A 20,990-nucleotide genomic window follows, 5' to 3' on the forward strand; every position below is an offset into this window, starting at 1 on the left:
TGGTGGTACTGCTGGTGTGATCTGGTGGTGATTATCTCAGTGCTCTTTTCCCACAACCCTATATATGTGGTCCATTGCCGAGAGCTGATCACGAGTGTGGACATTGCGGTAATTGCTCTGGGCTGACCATTGGAGCTGGTTGTGGATCAGCTAGTTTTAAGTGAATGGGGTTTAGACTGAATCATCTGTGGAGTCATTTGGCCTTTTTGATGCTTCATTTTCTTCGAACCTTAAAGTTGTCTGTAGAGCTTTACGTACTTGCTGGATGCTTTTCTGGTGAAGGTGACGATAACAGTCCCCTGTTTATCCTGTTTATTCCCCCCCCCACACACACACACACACACACACACAGACGATAATAGTAGGCCAAACAGGACTCCTGCAAGTGATGTGGTCCAGTAATGGGGTGCTATCTCAGGTGAGATAGTGGTGGTGGTGGTGGTGGTACTGCTGGTGGTGGTGGTGGTACTGCTGGTGGTGATAGTGGTGGTGGTACGGTGAGATAGCTTCAGGGATTCACCGGGGCTCTACCAGAAAGAGGCATTTCACTCCATTCAATGCTGGGTTTTTAATAATGGTTAGAACTTTAATTTTGTTGCTTGTTGATATAATGAACCTTTTGGAATGTTGGATACTTACATTTGTATGTTTAAAACAGAAGTCATTTAGGTAATAATTTTAACAGTAGATTTTGAATGTAAATAAAATGTATTTTTGACAGTTCAGTAGACTGTAAAAAATTTTTTTATTGCATCATGTTGTAAAATATTGTCTTACAGCATGATGGCCATAACTAGTTGCTTGTAAAACAGTGTTTTACATCATGATATTCATGAATTTGTTTCCTAGATAGAGGGGGGCAATGATTTTAAGTGTTGAGTTTCATATGCTAGCATAACTGTTGGTCTTTCAGGGAAGCAAGTCGGTACGATGATGTGCCATTGCTGGAAGCTAACCTACGAGAGCTGCAAGAGGAGTATAAAAAACAACAGAGACTCATGAATCCATTAGTGAACGTCATGATGACAGCTTATCAATACTCACTCAGTTTGTGTACGTGAATGAGTGTACCGACTCAACAGTGCATGGAAACGAGCATTCTAATGACTTGTACAAAGTTTTCATCTTGTTGACAAGATTTTTGTGGAACGCGTTGTCAGAATTCCGAATTCTGGACAGGGTTTTCTTCTGTAAGTACAGTAAAGGCATAACCAGGCTGTCTGATCTGTCTATCCTTGTTTCTGTTATCGAGTTTTAGATTTAGGCATCATTAAGCCTTCATTATAAAAAAAAAGTAAAACAATAGCGACTTCAAAATTTGCCATTACATGTATATGCAATTGAAATTTTTTTTAATATGGTATAAACATTTTTATGTGCTATTTAATGCTGTTATAAGATCAGCACCTCTGAACTTTTAAGTTGGTAGTGAAGGCCACAGAAATGGCAGGAACTTCTTTCATGACACCTTCTTATCTTGAGAGGATTTCGGGGCTTTAGTGTCCCCTGCGGCCCGGTCCTCAACCAGGGCTTCCATCAAGTGAACTAGCTCGTACCTTTGATATTAGCGGATGAGTCGTACAAGAGCCAAAGTAACAAGGTATTTCTTAACATAAGTATTACAGTTTTAATTCACATTTTTGCACTTTATATCTTGGTCTTTTTATACTGTACGTTAAAAGTACAGTGCTATAGCCTGGTAAGTGAGTGTCTAAGTGATGTGCTCGTAAAAAATGTGTGTCAAATGGAAAGGTAAGTGTTTTTTATGTGAGAAAAAGTGCTGTTTTCTAGGGGTAACTGCATTATATGTGTGAGAAAAAGTGCTGTTTTCTATGGTAACTGCATTATGTGAGAAAAAGTGCTGTTTTCTATGGCAACTGCATTATATGTAAGAAAAAGTGCTGTTTTCTATGGTAACTGCATTATATGTGAGAAAGACCTGTTTTCTAGGGTAAGTGCATTATATGTGCAAACATAGGCAGGCAAATTTGGGGAAGGTGGCGTGTGTGTTCGCTGTCCTGGATCGTAGCCGGGTTGGTTCTCACCACTGACCAATGCCTGTATTCCATACTAAGTACGTGGTTATATTTCATAAATAATGTAAATATATTTTGATCAATCGTTGATTTGGCTGGGCTTCATTGAAACGTTTACCTCGGAAGATAGGGAAGAGCGGTAGCTCTGCATACATCAATATTAGAGGTTGAATGTTGTATTCGACAAGGTGCTTGCATATGCAGGGTTGTCATTTTAAAGCAACTAAAAATCAATTTTCCCATTGTGCTTTCCCATGTTTATTTTACTGTCATGCCTTCCATCATCTTTATATATATATATATATAGATATATAACAGTGAAAGGACTCGTCGTTATGAAATGCACTTTCAGTTATTTAATATCATCTTCGTATCGTGTGTGTGTGTGTGCGTGTGTACTCACCTATTTGTGCTTGCGGGGGTTGAGCTTTGGCTCTTTGGTCCCGCCTCTCAACTGTCAATCAACTGGTGTACAGATTCGTGTGTGTGTGTGTGTGTGTGTGTGTGTGTGTGTGGGGATTGTAGCAATGTGAACATGTCTGTGATTCTGTGCACCTCTCTTCCTCTATGTGCTGGTAGTGACAACCCATCAAGCATGTGCACTATTATAGTAAGAACATAATCTAAGGAAAGTAAGACTATGCAAATTAATTTTAAAGTCAGATTAATTTTCAAAGTCAAGTAATAATGGTATCCTGAATAAACTTCATGATTGATTCCAAATTCACTTTCTTCTGTATAAATCTTTTTTTTTTTTTTTTGTTATATAGTTTCACTTAATACTTATTGTTGATGTACATTATAAATTATGCAGGCGATGAGTCACAATAACGTGGCTAAAGTATGTTGACCAGACCACACACTAGAAGGTGAAGGGACGACGATGTTTCGGTCCGTCCTGGACCATTCTCAAGTCGATTGATAAATTATGTATATGCATATATGTAATTTTTCAATGTACAGTATATAAATATATAATATATATATAATACTGTATATATATATACTTTTTTATTGCATGCACGCACATTCGCTCAGTCCCATCCATCACACTTCATTCAAATATTATTTAAGAATCTAAACAAGAAATCTTTCTGAATGCTGTTCAAAGGCTAAGTAACACTAGTTTTGGAGTATGCAGCACCAGCATAGAGCCCCTCATCTTAGGAAACACAAAACAGAAGAATTATATAAAAGCTCATTGATTGATAATGAGACTTACTAGAAATTTGATATTGAAGCTGTTAGTATAGGCTCAAAAAAGCTAAAACTTCAAACACTGGAATAGAGAAGAACCAGAGTAGGCCTAATTTTGACAAAATACTAAATCATAGATGTCATGAACTAAGACTGTGCCAGATAAAGTCATTGAAGGAAACTACTGGCCTAGTTGAGCCACAGGGAAATTAGTAAATATGCATTCAGTGAACCGTCGTACACTAATTCAAATTTTACGATGAATTTGACGTCGCATGCCAAAAACTTCATACTCTAGGGCAGTCGTCAACCGAGATTGAAAGGTGGCAATGGACAGGATGTACAGGAAATGTACCTGTACCTGTACCTGGGTGCAGGTACAGTTCAGAATTTAGCATATGACAGTGAAAGTTATGAGAATAGTTGACTCCAGATTCTTGAATGTGAAGTAGTCGAGCCCAAGAATTGTTCCTGCTTGTATGTGCTATTAGGTATGCACTATTTGATAAGCATTCACTCATTCTGTACATACATCAACATAAAGCAATGTAAGGTCACATAATTAGAATTTGGGTATACCAAAGATTACTGTATTGAAAACTCGTGAAATGTTTTTTGCATCTTTATATATATATACTGTTTCTGACATAACAAAATACTGTACAACTTTATCAATTGTGCCTAAACTAATTTTAACATTCTTTTACTCTCCTCTGCTTCTTACAACATATTATATGACATGTAATACAATTAAAAAAGTGCTGATACAGTGTTTCTTGTATTTAAGTACTTTTCCTAGATGATATCTTCAACATTCCAAGCACCAAATATCATAAATTGTTTCCATACTTTATTACCTTCTTATTTAACATGATCAAAGATATAAGCCATCATCTTTATTTACTGATTATTATTGTTTGTATGATGTGATTGAGTTGTATGACTGCAAAGAAGAAAATATAAATTGTGAAACCTGCAATGAATAAATTGTAAAAGGTTGAACTTCATTTGAGGAAATTAAAAAATTTGTGATGTATACAAATTTACAAATGGTCACTATTGTAAACCTTGAGGTTACCTTGAGGTGCTTCAGGGGCTTAGCGTTCCCGCTGCCCGGTCGTCAACGAGGCCTCAAGGTTGCTGGACTGATCAACCAGGCTGTTGGACGCAGCTGCTCGCAGCCTGACGTACGAATCACAGCCTGGTTGATCAGGTATCCTTTAGAGGTGCTTATCCAGTTCTCTCTTGAACACTGTGAGGGGTCGGCCAGTTATGCCCCTTGAACTTGGTTAAAATGATTTAAGAAAATATTGTTGAAGTGTTAATGAATATGGATTAGCTTGTAAATCTTTCATTTAGAAAGTTTTACAGCAATTTTGGTACAATAATTTTGAAAAAAAGGTACTTTGAGATGACATGCATACAAATTTAGAATTCATTGCAACCCTGGAAACACAAACCGAAACTGTCTCTATTTTCCGCTTGTTACAACTTGTAATAAAGTTGCTACATCTTGGCTTAACGTGTTTATGACGTATTAGAACGTTGTTACAACTTGCTATATTGGTTGTTATAACTGGTAAGGATGTGTTAAAACTTGTTCGAACGTTGTACCAACGTCGTAGTTTTGGTGTGTGTTTGGCAGGAAACAACATTGTGTATAATTTAAAAGTCATTTCAAGAAGTCTTCACAGTAGCAGGAGTCAACCTGAAATTGTTCCCTGGGGTCAAGGGGACTGAGTGTGCCGTCATCCTGATTTACATATAATCAGTATGATAGCTTATCCAGTTGTAACCAAGGAAGGCAGCCTGTGCAGGCGATGAGTCACAATAACGTGGCTGAAATATGTTGACCAGACTACACACTAGAAAGTGAAGGGACGACGACATTTCGGTCCGTCCCGGACCACGATCAACTTGAGAATGGTCGAGGACAGACTGAAACGTCGTCGTCCCTTCACTTTCTAGTGTGTGGTCTGGTCAACAAGGCAGCCTGTCTTTGGCACCATTAATGACCAGGTTTTAACAGTGCTCTCTGTCCCAACTGCCCGCACCACTGCTCCACAAGATCTATTGCACTTTACTATTCAATCAGTAGAGATTTTAACACCCTATACTATTGTAATAGAATTTTAAATGTTAGAATAATTTAGTGACTTTCTTATTAAAGTAACATAATTATTCAAGTATTCATTATTAACACTGATAGTCCTACCTCTCCACACATTCCCAACAGTAAGTTTTCTGGGCTTCCCGAGATGCTCACATGCCACTCGGTGATGCAACAAATATTTACAATAATTTTAAGTTTTCAAAGTTTGTTGTTAAAACTAAATTTGATGTCAAAATGCTTGCCAAACAAATTTTCGAAATATACGAAAACAAGTGTATTATAATAGATCATCGGCAATAGTGATGAATACGCGAGTGTTTATGAATAGCAGTCAGATGATGCATTTTAAAAGTCATTCGAACCTTTACTGTCGGACAATGGATGTCGTGTTTTAGCTTCATTAAAATGCAAAAGTATTAAACCAAGCCATTAAATGGAACTTGGTACTACTTCCTTATAGAAAAATAAAGGTGCAATTCATACACTAAAAGTACCATTTTACAAAATAAACAAAGGACCCAGAATTTGTCAACACCACTCCTCTAAATATACCCGGCAAATAAAATTAATAAGACTTCTTATTATGTTCAAGAGGGAACTTGACCAAAACCTTCAAAAGTGTTCCTGGTCAGTGAGGCTGTGAAGCTTGTATCAGATTGTGAGCTTCAAGCACCAAGAGTGTCTGACTGGTCTGATCAGAGACAGAGCCACAGGTTACATCCTGGGAATTTGGCAGTCATTTACAAAGGGGACGGTGATAAACCGAACAGGACTTCTTGTTCCTAACAAAGGGGAAACCATAAACCAAGATGCTGTAAAAATTTGTACCTTTTGCAACTCTTATGCATTAGAACTACAATATTAACACTTCAAAATGATTTCTAGCACAGTTTCCAGATTTATTATAAAATATAAATGATATGTTTTGAGGATTAGTCTTTATGTATTCATACACATGCAATTCATTTATACTTATATCTCTCTTTAATTTTATTAAGAAAGTGGGAAAGTTTTGCAAATAGAGATTTGGACAATGTTGTTAGATTCAAATTTGTTTAATGCCTTGATTTTAGGGATTTGGCATAAAGGAACAGACTGTATTTTGTGTGTTGTGATGGTGCCTAATAGTGATAAGTTATAAAAAAGCATCATGATAAGTTTTGCTTTTATAGGATGAAAAAAAAGGCAGGATAAATTGAGTTAAATGCTTGAGTTGAAAATGTGTTTACAATCTGTTGCCAGTAATATTATCCCTTACCAGGAATTGCCTAAATATTGGCAGGATTCAGGTCTCCACAAACTAAAACTTTGTACACCGGTAGAAATAACGACGACACTGTAAATGTATAAACAGTCATAACCCCAACTGTGTTAGTTTTTATATACAACTTTAGAGTATACTCAGTGTACTGGTGTAAAAAGAAAAAAAACAGTAGTAAAGATATATTTTATCATAAATGGATGAAAGATTAATGATACTAATGCCTATAGAGTAAGAATAGGACAAGATTGCCAGTCCTTGGGCACTTGAGCCACTTTAACCTTTTTATTCCACTATCAAAAAGATCATTTTTTGACAAATCTATGGCATTAAGGTTTATAAAATTAGACAACAATGAAGTCTATTGAAGTAATATCTTTCAAGATATGTGTCTGTCATTCCCAATGATTTGGTCTGGAGCAAGACGATGGCCACCTTGGCATCAATGGTCAAACTTGACAAAAGTAATATTACTAGTATAATCAGGTGTGTTATTGTTATTGCTACTTTTAATATCTTTAAACATATTATAATATTTATTTACATTATAATTCAATGTCAGGTCATGCTGATATTGGATTACTATTGATGAATATTAAAACATCCTTAAATATATTCTACTCAATGTATAAAAATGTAATACTGTATTAATTTTAATCACCAAGACTGAATAATTATAACTGGGATCGGGCCAGCATTTATGTTTACGTTTGCCTAGTCTCCTTCAGGTCCCATCTTAAACACATCAGCTATACAAAAATGTGGGACTGACAATTTTCTCTAACCTGTGATTCACATTTTTGAAGTTTCCTTTTAGATATCATTCATGCTGGCATATAAAACTAATGTGCAGGCATTTCATGCCATATTCACAGGCGACATATTGGCATGCACACACCTTGTATCCACAGGCTTTTCAACGCTGTACTGTAAGCACATTTTGTGATAACATCACCATACATTTGGATCAGGTTCTAATATACCTGGTTGATGGGGTTCTGGGAGTTCTTCTACTCCCCAAGCCCGGCCCGAGGCCAGGCTCGACTTGTGAGAGTTTGGTCCACCAGGCTGTTGCTTGGAGCGGCCCGCAGGCCCACATACCCACCACAGCCCGGTTGGTCCGGCACTCCTTGGAGGAGTTTAGTAATACTAATAAGCCTGTCATTTTGGCAGCTCGCCAGTAACTTCTTCCTACTCCTGTTACTGGTGCCATATTCTTAAGAAGACCAAACAAATTTTTAGGGTAAGAAAAGTATTTATTTAAATCTTGTTTGTTTTATCCAAGATACACATGATACCCAGAAGTCTTGTCCATATGGGCCCGACCTCTTCGGATGCAGTACGGTATATATTAGGCAACAGTTTTGTTGCCTAATATAGCTGGGAGTGGCTGATGATTGGCAACTTTACAATAATGTAAACTTACGAGGAAAAGAAGCAAAATCATAATCAGTTTATACAGTTTTAATTATGGGGTATATATTCTTGCATGATCAAACATTACAGAATTACTAGTGTACTGGTACTGTATAAATTACTGTATTACTAATCCAGATATGTTTTGTGATACTTTTGGATCTGATTAGCCTTTTTGTTAGTAGATTTTACAATATTATACAAATTCATTGTTTTACTTTAGGAACCTTGTTATGATCTCAGATTTTTAAACTGTTTCACATTGGCTTTGCCGAAGGTCGTCTACTGGGCGATTTTGTATGTACAGTAATCGGAAATTTTCACTCAATATCATCTCATCTAACCATACTCTGTTCATTTAAATTTTCAAGCATAACTTCTCATTCATGGTATAAAGATATTTATTGTTTAGACTCTGCTTTGTTGTAGAATCAAATGAAAGTAGACAAATGGTGTTTGGTGGTAATAAAATTAATTTTCTTGTAAGTGTTAAGAAACTAATTTTTTTTAGATTGTAGATTGACCAATGTAATAAAGACTACATCATTCCAAATTTGTTATACAATGATTATTCTATGATAATTGCTATTTGTACAGTATAATGAATTATCTTTGGTCAGCAATAAAAACCTAATTATGCAACTAAGTTCTATTCTGTTATTCCTATTATACAAAGTCTAAAATTGACTGCTTAGTCTCCCGAGTTTAATAACATTCGTCAGTGTTCACTATACACACAGGAATTGGTATATCGTTCTCTGCCAATGACAGGAGGCCTGTGCATGGTTCATCAAAGTACTCCTAGCCAAAAGTGAAGCTGCTGTTGTGTGGCCACCCATCCAGTTACTGACCAGACTCGATGGCACACATCCTAAGTAAGAAAGATATACATCATGCATAGTCTCGGTTAATTCCAGCACAGTACTGCTAGATTTCTCCATGTTTTCTTCCACTATGCAATGCTTCCACTTCCTACTATGCATTGTCCGGTCATTTATTTCACTTGCAAACACAAGGCATACATTTCATGGTATATATAAACTTAAAGTGTTTTGGGTTATTTATTTTTCATTATCATTCAAAGTTTGATTACAGTTTTGTTTGAACATAAATGTTGCTGTTTTAGCTGTGCACATGGGCAATACTGACCCTAAGAGAATCACAACCAGATGAGTTGGTTAGATATAACAAAAATTGTTGGCAAACTGCCCAAATCTTGAAAGCATCTCTAGAGTAAGATCCTGCATAATCATGGCCAGAAAACATTGTATGTTCACTGTAATTATATGAAAACATATGTTTTCAGTTTTCATGATCACTAATATGTAAGTTAAAGATTATGGGTAAAGTGTGTGTAGTGTGTGATTTAACTAACATTGGGTCATTTGTGGAATGCAAAAGCTAACAATGAATTATTATACAGTACCAATCTCCCTCATATTCTCATGGACATGTGTATACAGTGTGTAATGAACATGGCTCAACTTCCCTGCACAGACAAGGAGGCTGCACAAGCTTCAATATTAAGTAAATAGCTGTAAAATGGCTTCATATTCAGCGGTGTCTGATGTCTGAGCTGGCGTGACTCCCGACATGGCTAGCACCCACACCCACTGGCTGGTTACCTGTGACATCCGTGGGAACGTCACTTTGAGTCCATCCGCTCCATCCATAAACTGAAAAAAAATGTTCCCAGATGTGAATATTGTCGATTTTAGCGTGAAGTATAATTTTAAAAAGAAATTTCAACATTATTGAGCATATTAAAGCATTCACATTTTCAGAAAGTTAACAAGTATTGGATATACTGTAACGTGGAGCCAAGGAGCATTAAAAGACAAATCTAGAACAATGCCATGTTCATTAACATTGTTCATGTTCATGTTCAATAACATTAACAGATTCAGCAAGCTTTTATGTTCATTAACAATGTAAAGTAATGTGATTACAGTCGGCAAAAGTCCAAACAAATTTTCAGTCAGAAAGGCATTACAATACTGAATGGAATATATAGTCGAGAGTCTCCTCTTTTATCAAGGTTCCAGGCTTGGCTAACATATCTTACTTAAGGGGAAAGCAAAGCAGCTATATATATATATATAGCTGCTTTATGGCAAGATCTAGACAAAAATAAGGCATTTTCTTCATAATTCTTAACTATTCTCATTGGGTTCTTCAAGTGTTCTAACTTAACTATTCTCACCTAGGTTTTTCCATAACAAATCTTTTTGGAAATGGTACAATTGAAAACAATACTGACAACATTATTATTCAGATATTTTCAATTGTCACCCCCCATGAAAGTAGAGATTTTATAAACAATATACTTACTTGTAAGTACTTTTCAGACTTTTATTCTGTTTTCAGTGATAAATGAAAATTGGATAAATGTGACAGGGGCAAGTAATGGATGACTGCTATTTTGAATATCTAATTTAGTTTCCTATACTGCTCTCTTGTCTGGTCAATTGCCTCTCCACCCTGTACAATTTAGAAATGAGAATGCTAATAGTAACAAGTGCCAAGGTATTGTTAACACGTTAACAATTACAAGGATCCAACTCACCTCAAGCCTGCTGCCAGAATAACCCAACATTGTAACACTTGTCTGGGAAGTGGAGAGGACCGAGCCTAAGGTTAATGTGTCACCTTTGGGCCAACTCAACACGATGCTGTAGACTAGGTTACCTTTCTGAGTGTACCTGTGTGATACAATAACCAATCACAATTTGGGATCAAAAGACGGCTCTAGTTAACTCCAATGGTCAGCACCCACCAATGCCAGACAACAGCTGCAGTATCACCACCACACATTATGTATATGTATGTATATTTATTTACTTACAAGAAAGTAGATTGGGTACCTTCATATAGGTACAGGAAGGTACAGAAAGTACATGCATACATTTATATATATATACAAGAAGGTACATTGGTACATTTTGATATTCCTGACAAACTTCATATTCTTCATTGTGATAAATGTTAACTGGCATTCAAGGACTGGATTTTTAGTAAAGTTTTACCTGGTATCACTGTACTTACAGCATGTCAGTGAATACTAGTGTTAGCATTTACTTGCAGGACAATTAATGTCCTTGATCATATCTGGACTGTGCTGTGGTCAGAGGTTGTGACGGGGGTATGCAGTAATGGATTAGCTCTCAAGATATACCAATATATATTCACAGTTCTCTGAAGGGGTCTTAGACTGTTTAAGAAGTTCCTATCTATGATGCCAGTGCCAGAAAGTTGTCTTGACCGACTATGGATCACACTGTCCTTTGGCCACAACGAATCCTGCCTCAGAGTGCAGCTGAAAGATCAGCTCAGAAAGACACTTCATATAAAATCTCAAATTTTTCAGATTATTCGTTTCTACTGTTCTAACTTGTTCACATACATAAAATACCACCATCTTTTAAACGTATATAAAAGACAACATTGTCACCTTTACCCTTGCAACTTGAATTTCACACACAAACCCCTTGAACTGCATTAAGAGAAGGTATTCTTTGCCCCTTACTACTTTAATCATAAACAGGGTTATAAACTTCTTTGGTTAGGTACTGTGCAGTGTGTGTCCTATGACTTTCCACCTCCTCCCTTTACAACACAAACCATGACTCACCATACTCCAGGTGTCACACTAGTTGTGATGTTGACTCACTGTGACTCACCATACTCCAGGAGTCACGCTGTCGTTCTGGTGTGTCCACGGTGTCGAGTCATACACAGCATCACCATTGATGTCGAGCCAGGAGCCCAGTTGCCTCAGCCTCTCCTCCATTATGGGCGGGATGCGGCCATCGTGTGTCGGACCCACATTCACAAGCAAGTTGCCTGGACAATACACCTTCCAAAATTAAGGGTCATGTAATTGAAGATCCAAAACATTAACCCATTTTAGTTTGCAATCATTAAGTCAACTGTGCCCTGCAGATTCCTTTGTATGTAGAACTGAAAAACAAGAGCTACAAGAGAGAGAGAGGCTAGAGCTAGGTGTTAAATATGCCAAAACTATTAGACAAGAAAAAAGAGGCGATATGATCACTACATAGAAAATAGTAACAGGAATCTGCAAAACTGAGAGGAGGAATCCTTGAAACTTGCACCTTCAAAAATAAAGGTCATAGATTCAAACAAAGGTGCTGAAAAAATATTATAAATTTCTCTTTTGCAAACAGTGGTAAATCGGTTGGAATGAGTTATGTGAGAAGGTGGAGGATGCCAAAGCAGTTAGTACTGTAGTTTCAAAGCGTCATGATGAGTAGTAGGAAGATGGGACATCACAAGTGTAGCTCTCATCCTGTAATTACACTTAGGGAATTACATACACACACACACACACACTTACATCAAGACTGGTCCACACAGGATGCTACTTTGCAAACTTGAGAAACAAGACACTTTCTTCACAAATAAAGAAAAAGACCACAGGCAAGTAATTCTTTGTTAGTAATGAGTACAGTAATGGGCAAATGAAAGGACTGCTGGAGATTAACTTGTGTATGCAAAAAACAGTACAGTTTTCAAAATCAAATACAATGAAATGCATACAGGTTAAGACTGGTCACCATACAGACACTGCAGCTTCACAGGATGGATATAGGATCCATAATAAACTAAACTAACTCTTCCTATATTATTAAGTATCCATTATCTATTAAGTAATTATCATTAGGTGATTATACACAAAGAGCATTGCAATAAATTGACCCCTAGCGTACGTGTTGGTAAGGGTACTCGCCTCCACAGCTGATAGTCTGGGCCAGGGTGGTGAGGAGGTCGTGGATGGTGAGATAGTCGGTGGCCGGAGCTTCTCGTCTGTACCCCCAAGAGTGCTTGTCCAACGTCATGGCATTCTCCCACTTGTGTGGCTGTAATACACCTGTACCCCACCCATTATGTTCATTTAATCAATACTAATTGTTAGTTTTATTGTTTGTGTGAATGTATTTTTTAAATTATCCTCAAGATGGGAAAATACTGTATGGGTATTTTTACATAGACGCCTGGTAGGGTTAATACACTATTGAATTTTAGAAACTATACTGGTATATATCATTTACTAATCTTAAAAATAATAAACAAGGAATTTGAACCTCAAAATATTTTGACATTAAAAGTTTCATCCTTAAGTAAAACTCTCTCATTTTCTATTCTTTTTTTTTTACAATAAATTTTTCTAAGTTGTTTTGCTTACACAAATTAATTTTGAGGTTCAGTGTCAGAGCTCATTATGCATCTCTAACCTTTTACACTACTACCAACAGGATGAGTACAGGGTGCATAATAACTAAACTGTTTTGTCACCACACATTAGAAATTATTATATCAAAAAAAGTTTAATAATATTCTTGTTACTGTACATATATTCCGATGTAAAAGCTGTACTTGTTCAAGTAACATCTCTAATTAATCAATGCCCACAAGATAAATTAGACAAGCTATATTTATTGGAGTTTCCAGTAATTAACCTCTCACTTACCTGGATTATAACGATCTTCGCAATTATAAAAAGAGCCGTGATGGCAGCCAATGCCTTTACCCCACCTGTCGTTGACAACGACGGTGTCCTTGACGGGGGAGTCATTGAAAAGCCACGCCAAGAAGATGGTCGAGTTCCAGTACCAGTCTTCAGCCTCCCAGTCGCCATCCGACCAGATCACCTCAGGGTGGTAGTTGTTCACCTGGTAGATCATAATTGCCTTTTACCTTATAATTGTCATTCATGCGCTGGTGAAGTCAAATACAGTGACATGTTTCTTCAGGAAAGATAATAAATACATGTGAAAATTCTGTTAATTAATCTTGCACCATCATAGTGCAGTAGCTGACAATGTGTGCTTTTTGCAGTTGTGCCTGTGGCATGGTGATTAGCATATTTTGGCTCTCAACCAATTGGTCTTAAACTTAAAGAGTCCTGGGCAGGGTGAGGCATTTGAGGGCATTTAATGACACCTGGTGCCCCTGTTCACCTAGCAGTAAATAGGTACATGGAAGTTAGTTAAAGGCTGTTGTGGTAATCATTAAGAAAGGCTAGTCACTGGTTAGGGGGACCTTGAAAAGCCAGACAGGATTCCTGTTTTCCACAATGGTGAAAACAAATTTTTAGTAAAAAATGACTTGACACCATGAGACTATTCTGCTTTTGTCAAAACATGATCAAAGGATTAGCTAATGTATTATACTTACTCAAGCAAACTAAATATAAAACATGATACATTCCATATCCTAATGAGCAAATACATGAAGCCCATACATATTCCATTAGATAATATTAGACAACATACCAATACCCACACAAATGTTTAAAGCAGGAAAAAAGAATGAATTAAAGGATATTCTGATAATGTGGGAAACAATCGGGAGAAACCTTGACAAATTAAATGAATCTTAAAGTCCCAGTTGTGGATAGAATTCAATCTAAAACCACAAAAGAAATGTCTGAAGAACTGGGTTTACCAAATGAAATTCCTGTTCACAAAATCTCTGCACTAAGGAAAATCCCCCTAGAGTAGAGATATATATGTATCTGTCTCCCCCCTTACCTTGAGGTTACCTTGAGGTGCTTCCGGGGCTTAACGTCCCCGCGGCCCGGTCGGTACCTATTTTACTGCTATCTTCAAAAAAGGCAGAAAAATCTTGGCAGGGCTCAATGCCGATCAATCCGCCTAACCTTGCACATCTGCAATCCTAAGGGAGGAAATCATTTCCCATTTCACAGTGCAAATTAGTAAAAACAACACAACATGGTTTTGTTAAAATATATCTTGCCATACTAACTTGTTCACTTTGTTTTTGTAAATGGTAACCAGCTATTTAGACAAAGAACTTTCAGTAGATGTAGTATACAAGAGCATCTCTAAAACCTTTGATAAGGTACCACATGAAAGACTGGTGAGGAAATTACAAGCTCATAAAATAAATGATAAAATAATAGTGAATAAAACAATGGTTAAAATCGAGGTTCATCTTAAATAGAAATGAATCTGACTGGAGTCTGGACAAATGTGAACAGTGTTGAAAGCTTCAATCTTGGGGCCAATCCTCTTTGTCATACATGTATATATTAATGGCATATGAGAATAATATTACAAATCATATCATCAGATTTGCAGACGACGCCAAAATATGGTAAAATAGGAAGCAAAAACTATATTAAGGACATACAAAAGAGATCTACATGAACTCCACAAATGATCAGATGACTACCAAATGCTTTTCAATATTGAAACATGAAAGGCCTTGCATGTAGGCTAGGGCATAACAATGCACATCACAGCTATCATAACAATACAAACATACACCAGATTGATGAAGGACCTAGAAGTTTTGATCCACCAGTCATCAAAAAGTTGCACAAGTGGGAGCTGCAAGTAATACAAAAAGTCAATTGAACCCTAGGAATAATCAAACGAACCTTAGACTTCAAGGAAAAGGAAATGGTCATTCAACTGTACAAATCTCTGGTGCGTCCCCATTTGAACTACTGTATCTAAACGGGGAACCTCACCTTCAAAAGAACATATCTACTTTGGAGAAAGTACAACGTAGAGTTACAAAAAATCGTCCCAGAAGTAAGTCTACTTACATTACCAGTTAAGACCGAGGGCCACAGGACTAACTACAGTCTCCGTGATGTAGTACAGTCTTCGTGGTGTAGTGGTAAGACACGCGCCTGGCGTTCCGGGAGCATTTTGTCGTGGGTTCGTATCCTGGCCTGGGAGGATTTACTGGGCGCAAATCCTTAAGTATAGCCTCTGTTTAACTCAACAGTAAAATGAGTACTTGGTTGTTACAAAGATTCTTCGTGGAGGTCGTATTCCAGGGACCTGCCCGAAACGCTACGCGTACTAGTGGCTCTACAAGAATGTAACAACTCTTGTATATATCTCAAAAAAAAAAAAAAAATGCAAACTAGACATGACAGGGTGGATCTCGTTGAAACTTAAAATACTGAACAAAATGGAGGATTCAGACCACTTCTTTAAAAGGTTACATGTAACACGTACAATGGGCAAGAGCTGCAAACTCGCCAAGTCACAGTGTTGGACAGAAAACAAGAGATGCTTTTTTCACCAAAATAGGTTATAAACCAATGGAACCATCTACCTGCCCAAGCCGTGAATGCCAAGACATTACTTCAGTTCAAAATCGGGCCGGAAAAAATCCTCGGGGGTAAAAATTGGGGGAGGGCCTTTGACAAGCCGCAGTGCCCACTAAATAAATGCTGTCCCTCAGGTGCATTTGGGTAATAAATAGAAAACTATTGGCATTGTCACGAGTTTAAAAAACTCTTAAACAGACAATATAATCGTCAAATAGATCGTACCATATGCTTTCCTGCTTCCATATATCACACAAAATTAAAAAAAAATTGTGGAAGGTACCACGCATGGACATGAAGTCTACCTTAAGAGTACTATACTCACCAATTCGTACAATTCAGGCAAGGTCTTCCTGGTAACAAAGTTATTGGACATGTATTGTTGGCTCTTATCTTCGAGGTAGAGGGGGTTGTACCACTCGAACAGGGAGTGGTACACACCCACATGAATGTGTGGTGCAGTGGACCTGATCGCCTTGGCTAAGTCACCTGATGAGGGAAAATATGCATGTGAACGCTGACCTGCATGAAGCGAGACCGTCGGTCTACCATTCATTTAGTAAACATCTGATCTCATCTGGCATAAATATGCTCTAGTAAGGTTAAATAAACGTCTATTCAAGGTTGCATGAAAGTCGTTTCCCCAGATTTGCCCTGGTGGGGGCCTAGTCCACGTTGTGAAGGATGTCTTAACATATAAGCATGTACACAAAAATAATAATAAAGTTGTCAACTCGTTTTTCGACATCAAATCGACCTGTAGCATCTATGTTAAGAGTAATTGCTCCAAAGCTCTCGGAAGTTTCATATATATTGCAAGCTATTTGTAAGATTAAGGACCTGTCCGAAACGCTGCGCGTACTAGTGGCTTTACAAGATTGTAAATACTATGCTATGTAGTCTCACAAACCCAATGTACCTTCTTGTATATAAATAAATAAATAAATAAGCAATTACACGTGCCTGTTAATTCCACACAACCTATTCCTAAGAATTCCACATTCCTAGAAGTTCTACACTAATCCTATATGTGTCCTAATTACAATTTATACATAAATTCTTTCTAAGGGTTCCAGGAATCAATCAGGCCAGCCGAAAGGTAAGGCGCAAGATGGTGAACTTAGCAAGTTAAGTGTGCAATATAAGCCGTCAAAGTACGGATCGTGGTCTTACGACCGTGCTACCTTTAAGGTGGCCTAATCTTCATCAATCACTCATCGGAATGTGGTCAGTCTAACTCCAAGTTATCTGACAAACGCTCTGTACATACTTTAGATCTTCAACACCATCGACATTCACCAGCAACTCCATTTGGTCCCGGAGACATCTCCCGTCACGCAAGATGCAGTCGTACCTCCACAGATCTCCAGTATCAGCTCTTGATACTGGTAATGGCTCAAAAGGGCCACCACTTACGGGCTATTCATGCTCGTGCCACCTTTTGGGTGGCTTAATCTTCCTCAATCAATCAATCACCAGCAACAATGTAACATTCGATGAGTCTAGTTCCTACTCCCACAAGAAGCTACAACCTCGCCACAGTAGATAGCCAGATTCCGACCATACTCATGCTACCCGCTCTTCCAGTTCTTCCAGACGCTCTTCCAGACGCATTCCAGTTCTCTACCCCTGGCCTCGCTCAAGCTCTCTGCTCCAGGCCTAGTCTCAGCTATCAATATACGTCATTGCATTTCCAACAACCGACCGATTTTATTAAATAAAAATCCACTAAACTTTTGAACCAATGTCACCCAGTAGTCCGTCCTCCTAAGGTTTCTCAGCGCCAGGAAAATGGTCAATTTAAAGTGTCCTCTCCTAACCCATCCAAACCTGTATCCGTTACAGAGATAATTTCTGCAATTATACAATGGCCGAGTAATATAAACTCAACGTTGATTCCCGGGCAAAATTGTGCAGACGCAATATAACAACGATGTCTGCGTTGACAATGTTAATCCCATATTTATCTAATATCATTCGAGCATCATCAAATCCACAAGGGCCGTGACGAGGATTCGAACCTGCGTCCGGGAGCATCCCAGACACCAGACAGACATGATTTTCCTGCTGGAGAAAATCTTGGACCCAGGGGTCGTAACGGAGAATATTGTATTAAATTTCCCAGTTTTGCCTGGGATTTAAACTGTCTGAATAAAAGTAATGTAGCAGTATAAATATTTTTGGGGAAAAACAAAATATATAGACAAACAGGCCATCAAAACGAGGCAAGACATCAAATATATACAGGTAGCTCACCAAACAAGTCCCTCCTGGGTCCAACATCCACGGAGTTCCAGTTCCAGGAGAAGGTTGAAGGCCACATGGTGTAGCCCTCGTGATGCTTGGCGACGAACACCGTGTAGCGAGCACCAGACGCAGCGAACATCCTCGCCCACTCGTCAGGGTTGTAGAACTCTGCCGTAAACTCTGCCGCGAAGTCTTGGTAAGTGAAGTTGGGCTTAAAGTTATCTTCCATAAACTTTACATAGTTTGGATTATGAGTACCTGTTGAAGAGATTGCAGACATCCTTATCTTAAAGAATACAATTTATACAGGTCTATATAACTGCATTTTTACAAGGGGCTCAGTTATGTCCAGCGTTTCTGACAAGTTGTACGCAAAGGGAACAAATAATGGTAATTAATTAATTAAATTAACATTACCCTTAGTGAAAAAATAAAAAAAAAACAATATATTAATGTTTTTACAGTTGTAATAATTTAATTAGCCATAATATAATTTGTTTTATAAAGTGATACAGTATATACAGTGATACAATGGCACGTGTATAAACAAGGATGGAATTATAGATTGAAAATATATCAAAGTAACAATAACACCGATGAAAATGGTATCATGCTAATTAACGGCTATTATTCTACAATTTGGGACTGTTTATTTGCATACTAATCTACTTGAAAGTTGGCAGAGTCCGCGATGGTGCCTGCGGCTGGATTTAATTAATAAGTAACTCTGACTCCAACCCCAGGGGGTAGAAATAGCCTAAGCTACTCTATCCCTTTGAGATGTATTTCTTTCTTATCTCAATAAACATACTTGAACTTTAGACAGTATTTTTTGTAACTATGCGCACCATAGTACAAATACTGGCGTACTAATGGCTGTATATATGTTTAGCGTAAGTTTGTCCACCGAGTTACACGACTGCATGTTATTAATAAGATGTTTATAATTGTCTATGTAAAAATTCGGTATACAAATAAGAAGTAAAAAGATTACTAACTCTGCCAGGCATTCCAGAACCATTCGTTTCCGTAGGAAGGGACTGAATATAACCCCCAGCAGATCATGATGCCAATCTTGGACGAGTCATACCAGGGAGGCAGCGGCCGTGTGTCCAGCGAGTCCCAGGTGGGCTCGTAGACCCCCAGGGCCGCTCCTGTCGATACAATTTATAAGTTTAATAAAAACATCGCTACAAGTACATATACAACTTATTCATCAATAATTTTCCATTATTATTATGAAGGTTGCAGGAGATCGTGTCCGTGCCGCTTGCAACCGAATCTCCTTTGTCGACGTTAGCCATTGTTTATTGTGCCAGATATACTAACTAGTATTAGTGACCCTCACCAGGAATTTTATAATGTTTAATATTGAAGCGAAATACACGAAAATTAATAAAATGTCCGCTGTGCTTACTATATTAACCTGCAAATGTTAAATTAGAATCTTGTACTGTGATTTGTGTATTTGTACTCATTGAATTTGTGCGCCCCTTGAGGGACTTGAAGTAGAAGGGGGAGGGGGGGTGGTAGAAATAGCCTAAGCTACTCTATCCCTTTGAGATGTATTTTTTCTTATCTCAATTAACATACTTGAATAAAATGTTACTGTATTACTACTGTACCTATTCTGTATATAAACAGGAAGAAGAGATATTCACGTGATAAAACTTTAAACATATTTTCGAATGAGAATACAATAAAACATTCGTGAATTAAAAATTTTGGCATTATATTATTAAAATAATGTTCCACAAAATGATATGAGAAATACAACGTACCAATAACCTTTCACATGCTATTAATTGACGATCGAGTAATCGTATAAATATGCAGGCGATGAGTCCCAATAACGTGGCTAAAGTAATTTGACCAGACCACACACTAGAAGGTGAAGGGACGACGACGTTTCGGTCCGTCCTGGACCATTCTCAAGTCGATTGTGTGGTCCAGGACGGACCAAAACGTCGTCGTCCCTAGCTTCACCTTCTAGTGTGTGGTCTGATCAACTTACTTTAGCCACGTTATTGTGACTCATCGCCTGCATAAAACCTTAGCACCGTGCCCTGTATGACAATCCAGTGGCATAATTCCTTTTATTTGGCGTTATAAAATCATAGCACCATGCCCTCTATGACAATCATTCATATCTCCATATGCACTAGCCTAGCCTCCATAACCCCGTGGGACCATTGACAGCTGTATGCTGCATTTCTTTCTTTCAGATATAAGCCAACAATAACCATAAATACAGTGTTTATAACACAAATTATCATGTTGAGGAACCTCTTTATGTTATACAACCTATAATAATGCTACACAGTAGTGTAACGAAGAAAAAAACTGACCAAACACAAAGATGAGAAGTGACAGGCGACACATCGGGTACAGCACTGAGCACTTGCACGCCGGCTGCTACACGATATTGGTAAGGGGGAGGGGTTGCCTGTCGTTAGGGTAAGAGAGGGGGTAGGTGATGCTTGTCGTTAGGGTAAGAGAGGGGTAGGGGATGCTTGTCGTTAGGGTAAGAGAGGGGTAGGGAATGCCTGTCGTTAGGGGAGAAAGGAAGGTTAGGACAAAGATTCACTTGCTTGTTTACATGCAGAC

General features: G+C 37.9%; 2 protein-coding genes and 1 long non-coding RNA gene across 8 annotated transcripts in view; 1 reads left to right on the forward strand and 2 right to left on the reverse strand.

Moving 5' to 3' along the window:
* The window catches only part of Rbsn-5 (Rabenosyn-5), a 21,816-nt gene extending 13,151 nt beyond the window's left edge, over window positions 1–8,665 (forward strand). For 5 of the 6 annotated variants that reach the window (XM_045759882.2, XM_069309154.1, XM_069309155.1 and 2 more), the window contains exon 11: window positions 914–8,665. In XM_045759882.2, the coding sequence (XP_045615838.2) occupies window positions 914–1,061 (148 nt within the window). In that variant the 3' untranslated portion in view covers window positions 1,062–8,665. The remainder of the gene's footprint in view (window positions 1–913) is intronic. The other variant, XR_006774182.2, reaches the window with a different exon arrangement.
* LOC138354719 (uncharacterized) overlaps window positions 1–20,990 on the reverse strand; it is a 590,624-nt gene that overhangs the window by 366,111 nt on the left and 203,523 nt on the right. The gene's annotated exons all lie outside the window — the stretch shown is intronic.
* Window positions 8,057–20,825, reverse strand: LOC123768979 (alpha-L-fucosidase). Its single transcript, XM_045759887.2, has 9 exons — window positions 20,732–20,825; window positions 19,382–19,537; window positions 18,393–18,641; window positions 16,462–16,625; window positions 13,515–13,716; window positions 12,774–12,914; window positions 11,704–11,866; window positions 10,590–10,725; window positions 8,057–9,699 (listed from the first exon to the last, which is right to left on the reverse strand). The coding sequence occupies exons 1-9, from the start codon at window positions 20,763–20,765 to the stop codon at window positions 9,547–9,549; spliced, it is 1,398 nt and encodes a 465-aa protein (XP_045615843.2). The 5' UTR covers window positions 20,766–20,825; the 3' UTR covers window positions 8,057–9,546.

Source organism: Procambarus clarkii, chromosome 64 (assembly GCF_040958095.1).
Source record: "Procambarus clarkii isolate CNS0578487 chromosome 64, FALCON_Pclarkii_2.0, whole genome shotgun sequence".
Classification (NCBI taxonomy): domain Eukaryota; kingdom Metazoa; phylum Arthropoda; class Malacostraca; order Decapoda; family Cambaridae; genus Procambarus; species Procambarus clarkii.

Bases quoted from the DNA above. Each gene is read 5' to 3' on its own strand.
- LOC123768979 (XM_045759887.2), bottom strand. From the start codon at position 20,765: ATGTGTCGCCTGTCACTTCTCATCTTTGTGTTTG. The intron at 18,642-19,381 runs GTTAGTAATCTT...TCTCTTCAACAG, and splicing joins GTTCTGGAATGCCTGGCAGA to GTACTCATAATCCAAACTAT. The intron at 13,717-16,461 runs GTGAGTATAGTA...ATGATCTACCAG, and splicing joins TGCCTGAATTGTACGAATTG to GTGAACAACTACCACCCTGA.